Raw genomic sequence first — 19,096 nt, forward strand, 5'->3', positions numbered from 1 at the left:
GGTCCGCTGGCACGGATAACAAAATCTAAGCAGAAACTTTATTTTTGGCTTCTGCAGAGGAAGCATGTGATGTATAGTGTCCCAGAGGCAAAAAAAGGTATTGCTAATGTTCCTCTGTGTGTCAGAGCACTTTTTTTTTCATATACTGAAAAAAACACAAAATACTTTGATACACTGATTTATGTTCTGAGGCACTTTGATCAGAGAAACCTTCGAACAAGTGAATGTAGCAGATTAACCGACTTTAAAGTGGACAGATTAAGTTGTTTTTGCTTCAATTTGGGATAATATGGACAGTATTATGGGATGTTAAGACAACCAGCTCTCTTACAGAGACTCAATCACAGTTAAATATTTATGTATTTATGTAAGATTGGGAAAAAGCTCCATGAGTGAATGTCAAAGGTGGATTTCACACTTTAAATTATTTAACTGCTTGCGTATGTCTGTGATTGAAACTATGGGTTAGGGTCTGCTACTGCTTATTAACTAAATGAGCAAACAAGAAATGATATCTGGCAACAAAAAAACCCTTCAATGTCATTAAATCAAGGACCAACTAAGTGCAAACAGTGAATGACAACACCTTTATGAATAAATACTGTGCAGCTACTTTATTAGTTACACCTTCTTAGTACTGGGTTGGACCCTGTTGCATTCAGAACTACCATAATTCTTCACAATATAGATTCAACAAGGTGCTGGAAACATTTCTCAGAGATTTTGGTCCATGTCGACGTGATACTGTCACACAGTTGGAGACTTGTTGGCTGCACATCCATCATGCAAATCTCCTGTTGCAGCACACCCTAAAAGTGCTTTATTAGCCCGAGATCGTGGTTAGTTTAAGAAACATGACCACGATTATTGAGATTATTTGAGTTGTGTGACTTGATATGTTATCCTGCTGGAAGTAGCCATCAGAAAATGAGTACACCGTGGTCATGAAGGGACGAACATGGTTTGCAACAATACTCAGGTAGGCTGTGGAGTTTAAATCATCATCATTTGGTATTAAAGGGCACCTAAAGAACCCAAAATGTGCCAAGAAAAGTTGCTTTCACATTATTTATTAAACTTTTTTTGAGTCTTTATTGTTCAGTTTTGGTAAGATTGTGTAAAGAGAGTGATTAGACAAACAGCTGTACCTAGTGACTAGTGAGCGCAGTTCATTTTCTTTGTACTGTGTAATATTTATCGACTCCACACTCCTCTCTTCCCGCTCCTAAATGGGAAGGGGTGGAAAAAGAAATTCACATGAATAAGTAAATTAATACGGTGCGTGTGGGTTGTCTATTCTGGTCACCCGGCGTTTTTTAGCCGCAGATTAAACTCTCAGACAGCAGAGCAGAACTGTTCACTGGACTGTGAACAACAAACACTGGAGTGCCATCTATTCGGGGCAGTGATGTGAAGTAAAGCATTTGGGACTTGATGGGTAGACGCTGGTCTTTTATTAAAAATGTGAGCTAATCAGCGGTTGGTGCCTTTTGTAAATAGTTATTAAATTATTTAATATATTTAATAAAAACAGCGTATGTAAGTGCATGTATGTATTCAAACAGGCAGGTGTTTATCCTGGTAAGCATAGAAACAGCATGCATTTATTTAATGTGCACAAAAAGCACGCACATGTAGAAAACATCGTTGTATATTATGTGTTTTAAAGATTTTTCTTTCCACACTTTTAATCATGTGTCATGTACTTTGGGGCAGGAAGGTGTGGCTTCTCCAACAGCAGACATAGCTGTTACTGCCATGATCCAGCAGCACTGCTCTTACAGTGGGAAGCACAAACAGGATTACAGCCTCAGTCACAGAAAGCAGGATTTCTAAGAACTCGGCCTTGCGGCGCCTTTTATCTTACAGAAGCAATAATCCCACAAAGGCCGTGGTAAATTAGCGGTGGGCAAGCAACAGACCTGACTGGAGCTTTGAAATTTTAGCTTTTGAAATTTGCCACTAATCAAGAGCTCTTCAGCGGTGACTATTCCCAGACCACATTCTGCATAAATCAACATTATGAAGGCATGCAGAGAGTTGTGCATACTGTTTATTGAGTTAGTTACTTTTTTTGACATTGAATATACTAATTGTTCACATGAGTACCAAAGGATGCCCCAGTACATTTCACACTGTCTGCTTGTGTACATTTACAGCAAAAGTATGCAATAAAAAATAAAGTTCAAGTGCTCGAAGTAAAGGTAGTAATAATAGTACTATTTACAGAAGTGCTAGGTAGATAACAATGTCACACTATTAAGCATTATTAAGTTATTATCAAGTGCTCATCATTTATATATCATTACTCCTCCTTACTATGCCATTTGTAAATACAGATATATTTATAAACATATCTGTATTTATAAATGAAACACACAGGAGGTGTAATAACATATAAATGATAAATTAAGCACCTGCTAATGCTTAATAGTGTGGCATTATTATACAGTGCTACCCAGTGCTGAAATGGGTAATGCCACCAATTTACCACATTAAATGAAATTATGTCACTGAAGTTATTAACAGTCAGATTAGCAGTGCTAATTACTGGTTAATTACCAATGGTTAATACATCAGTATGTCCAGTTTTTGACTCACAAGGATTTTTTTAATGCTAAAATTTATTAATTGTTATCCATGAATTTACAAATCTACTGTTTTAAGAAAAAAGTAAAGCACATTATTATTATTATTTTTATTTACTTGCAAAATTACAGTCATTTACTTGCATTCGTGAACAGAGGAATTACTTTCAGTGATGAAACGTTATGCTTGATTAGTCCAGTAACATGCCCAAAACTGTAGATCCGGTTAAGTTGCACTGTGAATATGCTGGTGCCAGATATTTAATCAAAGCTAAAGTCAAAACCTTAAATCATTTCAAATTGCCCATTGTGAATTTTTTCAAAGTAAAAGTCTGCTTCTTTAACAGATTAGCAACGTGAGTAAGTAAACAAACAGAGGACATAGTGCAGGTAACGTTTTCAGCTTTACTGGCACCTGCACCTTCCCTCCCTTCTCCACCTGCTCCTGTTGTTTGTATTATTTATCAGTTATACTCTGTTGACCTGCAAAGATAGAAACATATTCACCCTGGTATATCAAATGGTAAAGTTACCATTTTGACTTACCTGTAAGCTCGTCTGCTCTCAAACAATGTCAAATATTAAAGACATGAGGGAAGTGGAGGCAGTGAAGTCGCTAAAAGAAGAACACCTTGTGACCCTTTGCAGTCAAACGACTTGAAGGAAATAACACCTGAGTGCACAGAAAAGCTATATCAGCCATTATTTTTATGCCTTTGAGCCCATTTGTTTTATTTCTAGTCTATTTTGGGGGCTGGATAGTGATGTCACACTGTTTTCATGACTGTTCCTCTCTTATTTAAGCTTATATTTATTTGCCCAAGCCCATGCTTGGAGTTGGAGTGATTTTGTGTGACATCAGAAAGAAAACAAAGTAAATACTAGCTGTGCTTGCTCATCACTTAGTCTTACCTCATGACTCTTTTTAGGTACCAAAATTGACCAAAATCAACCACTTCAGAGGGTCTAATACAGCAGGACACATAGAGACTGCCTGGTTCTGCTTTCTCAGCATTTGGCCTGGCACTCTGACAGCAGCATTTTTCCTAATAGCATTCACAGCTGAAGAAACAATCATTTTTAAAAACCAAAGTGCTGACATTTCAGTGGTTCTCCACACCTCTGCTGGGAATATTGATTTTGGTTTAATACACAAAATAAATGTTATTACAGTTAAATCCTTTGTGCAGTTTCCCCCCCCAAATTCCAATATCTGTGATTTAAATTTGCAAAATATGTCATCATCATGGTCAGTTTCTCCAGTTTGATCTCGTATCCTCGGGTACTACTGCCTGGACTTTATCTTACTCAGAAGCAAGGCTAAGGCTAGTGTGAACATCATATTTCTTCTGATCTGTTGGGCATTCAGCAAATTCTCTAACCTCTAAACTTAAAGCTCCAGCCTATGTTGACTTGTGCTCTATTCAACTTTGCTGTATCAGCTCAGTCTTCTTTAGTCCATTTGCAGACAGCTGTAAAGTCAACATACTGTAGAGTGGTGTAGAGACATCCAAGATATTAAATCAATCAGAAAGATCGACTGAATAAAATAGTTCATTTGATCTTTTTGAACTGAATAGAACGGCATAAAGAGTCTTAAAACTGCACAGTCCTGATCTTGTCGTCTGCAAGGTGTACTAGGCATTTGCAATTTTTACTTCCTCATCCTTAAAAATCCTAAAATCCATTGTCTCCGTTTTAAAAGAAGACATTTGTAGTCCAAAACGAGCAGATTTCAACATAAGTTTGAAAGATTTTTTGCCCTTATTTGATATATTTTTCAATAAATCGAGTGGTTGTTAGCATATAGCAGTATTGTTATTCGATTTTTACCTGCTGGTGATGCTGGGGGGAAAAAAGCAATGACAATCAAACTATTGGCACCAAAATGTATTTTTTTCATCTTCATTGTTTTTTTCAGTGTACATTATAGAAAAATATAGAGTAGCAAAAGTTCACAGTGTCCAAAAGGCAGTGTTAAGTCACATCAATCATATTTAACACAAGCGTTTTTGGGAGCAAAACAAATCAATTTCGGGGACTTTTCTTAAAATATGAGGATAAATTGTGTCCAGTGTGAATCAGATTTGACACCAAAGCGGCCTTTAAATACAAAACTTCACTTTCTCTGCCGCATACAGGGTAGGAACACCGTTTTTAAAAAGACATTTCCATTTTCTTGGTTAAATACATTCAAACATTTGTACACTTTACACAAACATGGACTGTATATTCATGAAAGAATGTCAGTACATGCAGTTACTTGTATATAAACACACATATTGTACTATCGGGGCTTTTTGTTTCATGCTGTGTAAAAATGCTGAGAAACCGGTGCATTCACTTCTTGGTATTTACAAATTAGAGACACAAAATATGCAATATACGTTTTATCATTAACAACACAGTGCTTGGATTTAACACCAAAAAAAATCACTTTACTTTATTGTAAAGTTTATTTGTTTTAAAATAAAAATATACAATTCAGTTCAAATTTGTTATGATTTAGAGGTTAAGGGTGCAAAGTGTTTTTGGTATTACTAGAAGCCAACACATTTTTCAATTTCCTCTCATAGTGACTTTTATGTGGGAAATTTTCAGCAGTGCAGTTTGAGGTTGGGCTTTAATTGAAATGTTTTCGGCAAATCAAAGCAGAATCTGGCACAAATCATCAGGAAACCAGAGCCAGTGATCAACCAGTGCACCTCCAATCCAGTTATGTTAACAGCTTTTTCAGCTAAAAGCAACGATTTTGTTTCCATGTTCCTTTCCGATAACAGTGGAAAATTAACCGAGCAACCGTGCCAAAGATGCCCCTGTTTATTTACCTAATAATTTCCCCAGGAAATGTATTACGTTATATTTTATATTATGTAAAAAAAATGGCACATTGTAAGAAAAATTACCCACCATTTAAAGAGATAAGCAACAAATAGCTGAAAAACACATTTATACAAGTGCCTGCAATGTTGTCCAAGTAATGAGACACGCCATCACGAGACAAAATGTGGCTAGACAACGTAAGTTACACTCACCGGCCACTTCATTAGATACACCTTACTAGCAATAAGTTTGACTCCCTATTGCCTTCATAACTGTCTTAATTCCTTGTGGCATAGACTCACAAAGGAGCTGGAAGCATTCTTCAGAGATTGATGGGTACAGTTTAGCGATGAAGGGATGAACACGGTCAGCAACATTACTCAGGCTATGGAGTTTAAGCAAAAGACTGTATTAAGGGGTCCAAAGTGTCACAAAAAATGTTCCCCACACAATTCAGCTACCTGCTGAGGTTTGATTAAAGGTAAATTCTGACCCTGCCATCTGAATGTTACAATACAAATTGAGATTCGTCAGATCAGGCAACATTTTTCCCATCTTTTGCCCCAATTTTGGTGAGCTTGTGTTAATTGTAGCCTCAGTTTTCTGTTCTTAGCTGACAGGACTGGCATCCAGTGGTCTTCTGCTGCTGTAGCCTATGCTCGTCTGCATACTTGGTTTGAGTTACTGTTGCCTTCATCGTTCTTCCTCATTCTGTTGCTCAGTTTGAACTTCAGCAGCCTCAAAATTTGATCAATATGGTTTGAATTAAGAGACGTGCAGGGAGAAACCAGTTATTTTCTATGTTGTCTTCCTCAATGGAAAACACCAACGTTTAAGCAAATTTTATCATCTTAAAGTTTTACATTTTAAATTTGTGCAGAACCAAAACATAAACCAAAACATTTTTGTATTTTTGGGGGCAGCAGTTGTTTCCCAGTCACTTCAGTATATGCTATTAAATAAAAACAAAAATTGTAGCCACCATAAGCAAGTTAATCACAAAAAAGTTACATTTTGTTGCATGAAATTAATATTCATTTGAAAAGTCTAACACTGACTAATGAATTATTCACATTCTGTGAAATATACATGAACAGCTGTATTGTTTTTGGTGATTTTTGAACAGTAGCCTTGTAAAATCGGGGCGGTACGCCCCCATATTTTTCCATAGCTGAATCAGCAGACAGAGACACCAGTACAAACAGTGACATCTGTGAACACCCCTAAAATAATTTGTTCATTCTGCTGATAGAAAAGTTGGCAAACATGCATTTTCTTTTTTTACCAATGTACAGTACGAAGTCAAGCGTGTCAAAAATGTCCTCTTCAGGATTCCTGTCCATCGTTTTGCCAGCTAACTATGAAAATTAAAGCAAATAAGCTGCAAGTCTGTTAATTTCTTAGCTTTATTCAGAGTGGAGATGTTCCTTAATACCCATCATTTCATGGATCTGTTTTTTTATCATGGAAATCAGTCTTTACAAACTTAGTGCCCAAGCCGTCTAGAGAAGGTGCTGGCCAAAATTGCATAAAGGCCTCATAACCAGCGTAAAAGTCCAGTGGATCCAGTTACACACAATGTCAGTGGAGTTCAAGCCCTGGAGGTTTGGGTTCTGCTTTCTGGCACCCTGAGCACGACCAGGGCACTTCAGGGAGGGTGAAGTAAGTAGACAGGGGGGATCCCTGTAATTGGTGGTTTCATCAGAGAACAAACGAGCCTTAATAAAAAAAAAAAACAAGTCCTCCTCTGGGAGGTAAAAGTTGATGCACTGTGGCTCACGAACAGATGCACGCACAACATCTGAAACAAGGGCCGGATCGATCGGACCACCCACAGCTCGTTCTTGGTGACTGGCTCATAGTCTCTGCAATCAGTAAACCAGTCACCTCTCATTCTGGCTCTAACAAAACAGACAGCTACATAGTGAAGAAAGGGAGGAAATGAAAAGGCTGCCGGCTTTTGTGGGATACCGTCAAAGTACCATCAAAATATAAGAATTTAAAGAACTTCCTATAGATGCGGAAAACTAAAAAGACACTCAAGATGTGCTCTCAGTAGCTTCTTTATATGTGAACTGTGATTTGGGATCACCTTTGTTTCGGTTCTTCCTTTATATTTACACAATTGACCTTATTTTGAAGATTATTAGTCCCCAAATCTGGGATTAATAAATTAAATCTTCCCTAGTTACAGCACCACACAGTCCACATTGACTGACTGCGGGGTTTTTGGGCTGACAGACATTTATTCTTGTTAGGGTAAAATGACAAATCGTGCAGGGAGATGATGCGCAGACGGGTCAGATTTTTAACAGGAATTTTACATCTGAGTGATTTATACTCGAAATCTTTATAATCTCAGTGCTATGGTCAATAATGATAATAATAATAATGATAAAGCAACGAAATAGTCCAAAACCAAAATGACTTGCATGGCCAAAGATTTGGGTATTTCATGAATAAATCTAATAGAAATCATTTTGGTGTTTACCTTAAGACTATTTAAGACTTTGCTCTGATTTTTGAATGACAAGCACATCATGGTGGATGAGTTTGTTGGCTGAAGCCCGGCCTCCTCTCAGCTGTGCATGTAGGTCCTGCAGGGCGAGTCTGGATGGAAGTCGTACTTGCTCAAACTGGAAGGGTAGTAGGTGGTGGCAAACATATTACCTGAGGGCACCGGGGAGGGGAAATGGTTGCACGTCTCATCGTTCACATGAATGTTGTTCTTGTTCAGCATCTGCAAAATGGCAAACCGTGTTTTTAAAAATCCTCACTTTAAAAGCTGTAGAGTCTATAAACCATTTAGAAATGTATTTAAAGTAATGTACAAGCCCACCTTGAACTCCATGGGGATGTACTTCTCATTCTTTGGCGTGGCGTTGCCCTGCTTGTTGTAGGTGAGGTGGTTGGGTGTGCTCGGGTGGATAACCGCTGACTCTGCCGATGGTCGGTTCAGGTGGTGACAGTATGTGAAGACCAGAGCTGACAGGAGGGCTGCTGCAAAGAAACTGGCTAAGCCCACAGCTGCCAGCTGGAACAAGGTAAAGGCTGTACACAGAGAGGCGGGGAGGGAAGAGCGCAGAAACAGAGCCATTGTTAAACCAGTGAGAAATGTAGCCTTGTAAGGGGATGGGCAATGATAGGCTGAGATGGCAAACAATCGAGGACACTAAATAACACTGATGAAGTTTGAAGTGAAGTTTGCCTCAAAATGTTACAAATGCACACGATATGATCCACAAGCATAAACTAAGTTTACGAATGTGTGCAATTTGTGTGTAACTATTTATGTGCACAGTCTGATCCAGATGCAAATAAGCTGTTTGACCACACAGGATCAAACAGCTGTGTATCATTATCGCTTGCAAAAAGCTTCCTTCCCTCCAAATTCGAGAACACATTGACCTGGATTATATTGATATTCAAAATATACAGAATTTATATTTCCTAGTTTTCCACTTCCACTTGAACGCAGCTTACATTTGTGGATCTGTGAAGAGCTGGCAGTGTGAAATTTGTTTCAAAAACCCAAGTGGGCATGTTGCGTGATCTGTGCGTATCGGGCGATTTGTATTTGTTCGTGAATTTAAGGTTTTGTAAGTGAGAGTAATAAAAGTCACAAATATTTTTAAAGATTTGTACAAACAGGAAGGTTTTTGAAAGCGAAAATGATCAGATTTGTGAAGCTGAACTTAAAATCATTGTGTGTAAATGATTGCGAAATGTGCGGTGGCCCTGAAAGGTCGAATGCATAACAAGATAACCAAACAACAGCAAGTAGAAAAAAGCTGCAAAAGCACACAAAACACAACAGAACAGAAATAGAAAAACTAAAATAAAATAACGGAGGTTGAATAAAATAAAACAGGTCGGAAATAAAAAAAAAATTCTGATCCGATTCTAAAAAAAGAAAATGACAAAAAAATGTGATAGAACAGCTGCGGAAGTGACAAGCTAACAGGAAACAGCTAATAGCTAACATGTATGTACAGTTTTATATGAATGGTATGATTAAAAGTGTTTTCTTCAGTTGCATTTGACCTCTCAAGGCCACCATATTTTTATTCACCTTTGGGTATACACATTTGTAAAATAGTTTTACATGAGGACAAACTGCTTTGCATTTGTGTCTGGCTCATTTATGAGTACACTGTACACATTTGGAAATCTTAATTTACGCCCGTGGGTCATGTCGTATGCATTTGCGGCACTTTTGAGGTCAATTTTTCATTGTAATAGGAAATAGTCTGTCTGTGGTGTAAAAAATTTGAGCTTTTGTTAGAAGGGAAAGAAAGCGAGGAACTAAAAGCAACTGAAAGTTGATGTCACTCCCTGAATGGGACCAATATCGATTCCACATTTTCGGCCAATCCCGTGCCACGCGGAACCGAAGTCACAAACAAAAGTCAATATGGTACCAACTGTGTGGTACACATCAGGAGAAGAAGAAAGCCAATAACTTTTACAAGAATGGCTAGCTGTTGCTACATCCTCCAATTAAACCGAGGAGATACTGATTTGGTTTGGATGCAACGCTGGAAGAAAAGCAGGAAACCCTGCAGATATTTCATGCTGGGAATTGAAGAGTGCAGGAGGTGTGTATGTGTGTAAGCTGGGAACAATGTGTAATTATTTGGGGGAGAGTGAACAGAAAGACATCAGTTGTTTTCACTCACTTCCACAGCTCTGGTCCTCCTGACCGGGCAAAATGACTGCAGAGAGACAGAAATGAAAAAAGAAAAGCCATCAATGTAGAGAAGAAGAAAAAAGAAAATCACAGCAGCTCCGAGAGATCAAACAAGACAAAAGTAGTTAATTTCTCACAAAGCCTTCCCTGTTCTCAAGGTAGGCACGCTGCTGACATCTCCGCTAATTCATCTTTTTAATTTTCTCCAAATGCAGAGTGAACAAGTCAGCATTTAGCGTGCCTGATTAAACTTTTCGTGTGGACGGAAGTTAACTTTTCCAGCTTATATCTGCAACAGTCTGCAGCGGTCCTGTTTACATGTACGATCATGCGCTTACCCGGCACCTCGTGAGGCTGGCACGGCCTAGATTGGGTGACGTTGCCCTGGCAGAGACTGACCTCAGCCTCTTGGTTCTCATCGCAGCGGCGGGTGCGATGCTGCAGGCCCTCATCGTCACAGTCCCCCCACTCTGTCCATTCACCCCAAACTGCAAACACAGGAATGAGGGAAAACGACAAACGTCCAAATGAGAAATGGGAAAATAAATGCGCATTTTTCCAATCACCAACAAACTCAACCTCCTCTGCAAGGAGAGGAACTGTGTGGTAAGTCACCAAGAGTGCAGCCTGAGGAGTTCTGGCCACAGTGCATCAGTGCAATGGTCATCATCATCAGTCAGCAACCTTGTGTGCCTCCCGGGATCGCTTTGTTTCCTGAACAAAAGCCTAAAATGGACGAGGAGTTGATTACACCGATTTGCCTCCCGTGTCTCTGCATTTTTTTCTTCTTTTCAAAGTCCAAGGGAATAAAGATATACAAGAAGCTGCTCCCATCCAAATTCAGGTCGATAGGGAAATTTGGGGCTATTTCATTAACTGTTTTTCCGTTCCTTCTCCGACCTTCAGGTGACGCATGCTGGGAGAGGCTCCAACAGCCACATTGTTTTCCTTCTCATCACAAATATTGATTGGCCTGTGTGGGGGAGATTTCCCATCAGTGGCCAAAGAAGAAGCAGTTATTTAATCTAGGTAGACTGAGAGAATCTAGAGAGTATTTTTAATGGTGTAATAATTGTAATGAATTTTAAAAAATGTGCATATTTGGATAAAGGGCCTGTTTGCAACAAAGTTATAAGCCGACTTTTATCTTTAACTTCACAACATTAATGTTCAAATCAGATTAACTCAGCAGAAACTGCAGTCCTTTGTAGTGAATTCCCCACCTAAGACACAGAAATTCATATTATAACTGCTGATAATATCTGTACCATAATTTACTCATCTTCACTTCGGTTAGAAAGCTTTTATCTTCAAACCTAGACACAGACAAAATCTGCTAGTGATGTAATATGTTCAACTGATCCATCTGTGACCATTACACATCTTTGGTTTGTCTGAAACCTTCCATAGTGCAGCTTCACATATCCCTTCATACCCTCACAGGCGTGTATATTACAAAGGGCCTCTTCAGTATGCAGGCCTATGCAGATATCTCCTCCGTTGGCAGGGGGTGGGCTGCTGCATGTCCGAGTCCTCTGGTAGTGCCCGCCTCCACAGCTGGACGTGCACTGGGACCAGGCAGACCAGCAAGACCAGGCTCCATTCACTAGATTTAGAAGAAAACCTCATAATAATGTAACACAATGTAATGCAAGCTAATGATGGTATATAAAAGTTGCATGTAGCTGGGACCTGTTTTTAATTGGCATTTTTTCCACTGGCCACCAGGGGGAGACTCATATGGTAGCAAAAAGTCTAACTGTGCAGAGGTCTATAGGAAAGGACACTATTGCGGAGGGCCATGAATACCAAAACGAAATAAATATATCATTAAATAATGAATCAAATGTGTCATTAATAAATTAAAATTGGGAAAAAATATTTATTAAATGTTTTATATTAAATGAATGAATATTCAATTATTTATATACTGAATTAATTAATGATTTCCAATTGTAATGAATTGAATATTTAATTAAACATACAACAATAAATGAGACATACAACATACATTCATCTTGTAAACGATCGTCCCCACTAGAATAAAGACAGACAGGAAATCAATGTATGCATGCTTCAGGATGTGGGTACCTAATGATTGTTAGCCGCTAACACATGAGCGTGCAGTGACCACAGTTCTGCAGTCAGATCCACCACCCAATCAATATACATGCTCAGCTCTAGGCTTAATGCTTAATGGGACCTCAGTGTCCAGCTGGTAATGTCACTGTGGTTGTGTCCATCATTTATATACAGTCTGTGAGGTACAGTGCACTAGAAGCTCTCTGTTACCTGGACACGGTTGAGTGTTGCAGTCCTGATACTCCACCGGCGATCCCACACAGGCGCTGGGGTTGATCCTCCCCTCTATCGTCAAGCAGCTGCGTTTCCGAGTTCGGAAGCCTCTGGAGCACTGCTGGGAACAGCTGGACCACGTTTCCCAGGATCCCCATCGGGCACCTTGTGGCTGGGATGAAGTTCGGACACTTGTCTTCATTAGGTCTTCAACCAAAGCTGGCAACAAATATAAAACACATTTTGTTCTCTATCTTAGAATCCAAACAAGGGAAACAAATTACACTAAAAAATATGCAAGCCGATCACAACATCTGCCACAATCTGCTGAACAAGTCAGAAATTTTCTCTGAATTCAAATCGGAATTGGATGGTTTTATTGCTAAACTCAGCAGCCAGCCTGTTATGAAACAACAATTAGCGAGGTACAATGCAGACACAAAATGAGCTAGATTTCCCTGTACGCTGACACACACATACAGTTGGTATACCCACAATTGCAAATTATTTACATATGAATCCGAACTGCTTCCTGAGGCTTTTAAATGAGGCCACCAGAAACATTTCATTAAGACTTTCTTTTCTGAGGATGACAACTTGAGAGCAGTCACACAAGCTATGAAAAACAATGCCATTTCCCACTTCCTCAGCTTTACTTATTTTGGAGTAAATACCCAAAGGGTGATACAATCCAGATTCTATGAAGAGAAAAAAAAGAAAAGCTTAGATGACTCTGAGGGATGAAGGAAGAGGACATCTGCTTCCCCACAACAGTTCAATGATGTTTAATCAATCTGCTGACTGATGTCCACAGACAAGGAACCAGCTGTGTTTAGCGTGGCATACTGGGAGATATGCCACCGGCAGTGCTGATAAAAGCTCAGACAGATACAGCTCTAGGCAGATAGCGTGTGTACGACTGCTGTATGGAGTCGAGAAACTTCACAAAAGTGATTCAAACCTTACAAAATTTACCCCCACTTACCCTCCCTGTGGAATCCGGGTACACCTGCACTCTAGCAGGTAATCACAGCAACAGCTGTGTTTGCACATTTACAATCAAGCACATCTGCTGCGACTTACAAACAGAAAATATGGCAACATTTCTAGTTTCCCTAAGTTGTTAAACTCGTTTTTCCACATCTCCCAGCTTATTTCCAGTACTCACAGTCAGTCTGGCAAGCTCCAGATCCGTCGTTGGGGCAGAAACGGGTCTCCACCTTCTTCCTGCCCAGCTGGAGCTGCTGGGGGTCCGGCAGAAGTGCCCGGCAGGTGTACCTGAATCTCTGCTCCTGCCGTGACCCGTCTTGGCTTACATTGACGGGCATCCACTGGGTCCAGGGGGTGTTACGACGAACTTCAGGGCAAGCCTCCAGGTTACAGGCTTTGTACTCCTGCAGAACAGGATTTCCATCCAGCAGCTCATCAACTTTAAAGGTAATGAAAAGGCAAATCCCAGCAGGCTACAGCTACTGCTGTCTATCCTATCACAGCTACATCTCCCAATTGATTGCAGAGAGAGTCTGCTGCATTATTATATCCTGCCAAACAACACAAACATTACAGTTTTCCTGGGAGGGGGCTCTATCATGCAGCAACTTACTGTATTTAATAGGACATAAACTTGAGCTTTATTGAATGCAATGAAGAACAAAACCCTTTTTAGACGTGAGATTTCCCCAGTTGCAGACATTAAAGTTTAATGCAGAAGGACTTCCAGCCCTTTAATTGGGTAGTGCTCGGAAAGTTTTTCCCTGCACCAGCTAACTTTGACTAGCACAATTTTTTTTTTTATTTTGCCCTCAAAAAAGTAAATAAATAAATAATTCTGACAATACAAAATGAAAAAAAATGTAGAAGCTTTGTAGAAATAGAATAGCAGAGCAGATAGACTGGGTTGGATCAGATTTCCCAAGTGTTTCCAAAAATTGGCGGGGCTTCCACCTATCAGAGTTCAAATGTATACCTAATAAAGTGGCCTATGATGTGGATAGATAGACCGATGTTTTTTCCCAAGTCTAGCAGACTGAGACTGAGCAGAAAGAGCGGGGACTGTGTGTACCTGCCGTACGATCTGAGGTTCTTGTGGGGAAAACAAACGTCCTTTATCTTGTTGTGTAATAAAAACAGACAAGTAGGTCACTCACGTCTGCAAATCAACTCGGATATTATTTTGCCTACTCTCTTCTCTTCACATATAGAGCAAAAATACCGTAGCACATCCAGGACAGCTGTTTCCGTTCTCACAGGTTCTGGTCCTGGAGTGGACCCCCCCACCACAGTCAGCACTGCAGTGAGCCCAGGGTCCCCACGCAGTCCACACTATGGGAAGTGGGCATGGCTTTTTCTCATTGCACAGCCTGGAAATACAAAGAGGAACGCACACATGCACACTCACTCACACACAGAGCTTTATAATGCAGTAATCGGGCCTGATCGCTAAATTCTGAAGCAACCTCCTCACCTTTCCTCCCGTCCCTGGCCAACACAGACTCTACCGCCGTGGCGAGGTGCGGGGTTATTGCAGGAGCGCTGCCTCACCTCAAACCCAATGCCACAGCTGCTGCTACACTGGCCCCACGATGACCAGGGAGTCCAGCCGCCATTCCTGAGAAAGAGAATGTAAGAAAGGATGTGACTGAGCCTGATGTTTTAAAATGAACGTCTCCATTTTTAAGCAAACTGTCTCCTTTTATGAGTGTATTAGTTGTTAGAATATAGTTGAACATAAAGGACTATTTTTAGATTTACTTACATAACAGTGCATTTTGTCAAAGATTGATTTCAAAGGATTAGTATGGGAATAATGGATGTCTGCATGAAAACAAATATACCTGGAGCAGTTTGCCACCTGGATCGTCGGGCCCTTGCATTCGATCCCTCCACATCTGGCCACCGGTCCGTCGCAAAAGCGCGACCGACACAAACAGCTGCTGATGGAGCCATCGCCATCATCGTGGTTACAAGGCTGCCAAGGCTTCCAAGGACCAAAACCACCATCCTGAGTCAGGTTCCTCACCTCCAGAGAGGATTAGAGAATCACATATGATAATTAGCATGCTATATTAAGCTAGCGATAATGAGTTTTTGTTTTTTATTATCAAACAGGGAACTTGTGATGAAATTCTTATTAGAAGTGAGACAATAAAGATCAATACAACAGACAAACCCAGTGTCTTACGGGGCATTCAGTGATGTTCTGCGTCCACTGGTTCATGTTGGAGCTCTCCTCGATGGTGGTGCACCGCTTCTGTTTATGATCCCAGCCACAGTAAGGGTCCCGGGCCTCCATGCAGGAGCTAACAGGTATTCAGACAGACTATCAGTGTCTGTAGATGCCTTTCTTTAGCAGTGTGCAGATTTTTAAGCTGACACAAAGTCGGACGATCTACTGATTTTTGTGTTTCTGCTCATAAAAGATCTCCTGTTGTGTTCTGAGTGAGAAAGCTGTCAACTATTCCAGCAGTGTACTTATTGTCAACAAAATTCATAAAAGCCTGCTTGATATGTCTGCTCTGAGTCTTGCCGAACTGTACCCTGACAGTTCAAAATGTGTCTCTTTGTAGGGAAGATAAATAGGGCTCTTAACATAATCATCTTTGTCAGCATTTGTTCGAAGGCCCTTCAGACTTGGACACCCGCGTGTGTTTGTTAGTAAATTTGCCCACTCATCACCAGCACCAGAAATCAATATAAAATCAATATATGAGCAGCCTCACACAGAGTAAAGGCTACAATTTTTAATTTGCTTCATACTAAATATTTATATTCAGTCATACTTATGGTTCTTATGTTCATTAATCAGTAGGTAGATTTGTTTCTATTTGGTATAAAGACTAAAAGCATTTTAGAAAATCTTGGACCAAACCGTTCAGTCGGGTAGCTGGAGCAGCGCTCTAATGGGATCTTCACCAATCTGTCATCGAGGCCCACAAACAATGATCTGTCATTGTGGAGGATTTGCAGACTCTTTATTGGCCCCACTTTCCCTTCGGGCAGGATCCTGAGCTCCTCCAGGTAGCAGTCATGCAGGCTTTTATTGGTTGTGGAGAGAGCCTTCAGAATGGTGCCATATTCTTTTAAGACAAGAGGAACAAGAGCAAGCTCTAGGATGGCAGATAAAAAGCCAGTTCGAGTGATTATTTTCTCATTTTTAATTAGAACGTGTCTCACCCGTGCCGATGTACATGACGTGGTAGAGAGAGTGTCGGCCCTGCACGATATCCACCACCAGCTTAGAGAAACGCAGGTTGTCCTGGGTGAGCAGGGGGTTGACGGTGACTGGCTGGACCACGTCGTTCATGAGGAAGAGCCGCTGGGCGTCCTGGAGGCTGCGCTCTGTCAGGTTTCCCCCATTGGCGCCCTCCTCTAATGTGCCACACTGAGCAGTCAAGAAGGAGGCAGCAGGAAGGTGTTCAGTGAAAGGGAAGATTCTTATACTGTGTTATTATGGACAGTCTGCATAATTCATAATCCAGAGAACTCTTATTTGTAATATACTGGCCAATTATGCAGTCTCTTAGTTCTTCGTCTAGCTGAAACATGCATTTAAACACATGTCTCTTAAGATTCTCCCCCTCAAAAGCCCATTTTCTTCTGATGAGCTGCTCCTCATTCAGTGTTTGTGCATTGCACCTCCACATAAGGCAGGAGTGTTAAACGTAAGGCCTGGAGGCCAGAACTGGCCCAGCAAAGATTAAAATCTGGCCCACTGGAAGGCGTTAGAAAATGTGGATGAGATAAATTTGGTACATTTAACTGTATTTTCATAAATTTTATAGCTTTTTCAACTGATAAAGACCTCCCCTACAGCCATGCATGCTACCCCAAAGTAATGAAGTTACAAACAATTAAATGACAGAAAAGTTCCCGTTTTTTACAGTGTGTCCACAGTAAAAAAAAGAGTAAAGTCCTCTGATAGATATCTTATTATCATTAGGCATGTAAATAGTTTTGTGCATGCTAGCTTAATGACACACTTACAGGCAACAGATGCTTCATAAGTTTTTTCTTGTTTTATATTTAAGGACAAAAATTCAGGCAAGATCATTACTGTTGCAAAAGGACCATTAGCGACAGTGTTAATTTATATTAAATAAATGCAAGTTTAAAATTACACATAGCAAAACACATGCTTATATACAGACATTATACAACAGGAAATGTGACTACAGTTTCCCTGTAGCTCAAACTGAATAGCACTTTGCAGATGCACTGAGAAATTTGCCAAGCACTTATTTTGGGGACATGTATTTGTTGGAGCTGAGCAAAAATTCTCTGCTGCACTGCATTTAGATATCTGCAATCAGCACAGAGTGATGAAGTGGATGTCAGTCTTTTGAAAATTTCTTTACAAGCCTTGGTGGAATTGCTCGGCAACTGTGGCAAGATAAAGCTGTTTGCTTTAGCGTCCTCACCAACCTCATGTTCTCAGAGAAAAATACATATGTATAAAGAAGTCTGAATTCTTTGTCATTGTCCATGTTTTGAAATGAGTTACCTGAAAGTTGGGTATAGGGTTTGGAGTGGACAGCCAAGCAGTGCGCGGGTTCTCCTGGTATCGAAATGGTCCATTGAAGGCTTGGGTGATGGCACTCAGATTAAAAGCACAGACAGCAGAAGCTGATATGCTGTTTCTAGAGAAGCACAGGAAATTACAATGCTCAGGTCTTAGCTAATGAATGTGAAGGAAAGCAAACATTCTTGAGCACATCTCTATAGAAAAGCACATATTTCCTGAATTGTTAAATTTATAACAGTAAAATACAAAGATAACCTTTTAGTTGCCTCAGTTGAAACTACTCTATGGATTAAACATTAGTGTAAAGGTGTGTAGTCTTAAAGCAAGCCCCAAAGGCACAGCTGATATGTGAGGACACATTTACCAAAAAAATACCTTTCATACAAACATGATAAGAGAGATTAATAGTTAGTCCTTTTGGTCTAAGTTTTATTAAAAAGCCTCAAAGTGCTGTCTAGGTATATTAGCCAGAAAAAGACTGATGTACTCAATAACACTGTAACTTACCAAACCAAGTGTTTTTTACGAGGCTTTAAAAAAAGGCAAGTGCCAAAATAATCCAGTTCCTTTAATGGCCAATGTGTTAACATTTATGACTTTAAAGACGAAATAAGCACATTTCTAGCACGGTATAATAACCTGTCTTGGTTTTTATAGACAATGACAAACTGGCAGCTGTCCAGGAACAAATGCTTATATATCTCACCATTTTAAAGTGACATAAGGCTTTAAAGCTATGCGTAATTAAGGTTGTGTAGACCTGGAGTGACGGGTAGGTGTACAGACAACTGTAGCTGCTAGCTATAGTCTCACCCCAGCTAATTTATGCCCATATTTTTGACCAATTGTGTGAAATTATGTGACAGACGGTATTGCCTTCTGGGTAGTTCATTGTACTAACAGGCTGTCTAACTCTTTTATTGAGTTTTGAGTCAATTCTATGCATTATTGATTGTATTTAGCACTAATTAGCTAATGATTACTGATGCAAAAGGACCATTAGACCATTAGCGACTGTTAATTTATATTAAATAAATGCAAGTTTAAAATTGAACATAGCAAAACACATGCTTATATACAGACATTGACAGTGTGTCAGTGTGGCAGAATGTGTGTCAGTGGAACACAATTTGCTAACCTAGCTAGCTTTCAATAGCTAGCTTAGCACTCCATCCTTGT

The 19,096-nt window shown here is 40.0% G+C and overlaps 1 protein-coding gene across 1 annotated transcript in view; it reads right to left on the minus strand.

Moving 5' to 3' along the window:
* Window positions 1-4,470: 4,470 nt before the first annotated feature.
* The window catches only part of LOC116327313 (semaphorin-5B-like), a 43,887-nt gene continuing 29,261 nt past the window's right edge, over window positions 4,471-19,096 (minus strand). The window contains exons 10-23 of the mRNA XM_031748866.2: window positions 17,897-18,032; window positions 16,570-16,777; window positions 16,265-16,472; window positions 15,578-15,695; window positions 15,231-15,415; window positions 14,861-15,004; window positions 14,609-14,756; window positions 13,565-13,790; window positions 12,394-12,615; window positions 11,537-11,707; window positions 10,440-10,589; window positions 10,091-10,126; window positions 8,251-8,462; window positions 4,471-8,151 (exon numbers count right to left, since the gene is read on the minus strand). Of these exons, the coding sequence (XP_031604726.1) occupies window positions 7,990-8,151; window positions 8,251-8,462; window positions 10,091-10,126; window positions 10,440-10,589; window positions 11,537-11,707; window positions 12,394-12,615; window positions 13,565-13,790; window positions 14,609-14,756; window positions 14,861-15,004; window positions 15,231-15,415; window positions 15,578-15,695; window positions 16,265-16,472; window positions 16,570-16,777; window positions 17,897-18,032 (2,326 nt within the window). The 3' untranslated portion in view covers window positions 4,471-7,989. The remainder of the gene's footprint in view (window positions 8,152-8,250; window positions 8,463-10,090; window positions 10,127-10,439; window positions 10,590-11,536; window positions 11,708-12,393; window positions 12,616-13,564; window positions 13,791-14,608; window positions 14,757-14,860; window positions 15,005-15,230; window positions 15,416-15,577; window positions 15,696-16,264; window positions 16,473-16,569; window positions 16,778-17,896; window positions 18,033-19,096) is intronic.

This window comes from Oreochromis aureus, linkage group 23, assembly GCF_013358895.1.
Source record: "Oreochromis aureus strain Israel breed Guangdong linkage group 23, ZZ_aureus, whole genome shotgun sequence".
In the NCBI taxonomy this organism is placed as follows: Eukaryota; Metazoa; Chordata; class Actinopteri; order Cichliformes; family Cichlidae; genus Oreochromis; species Oreochromis aureus.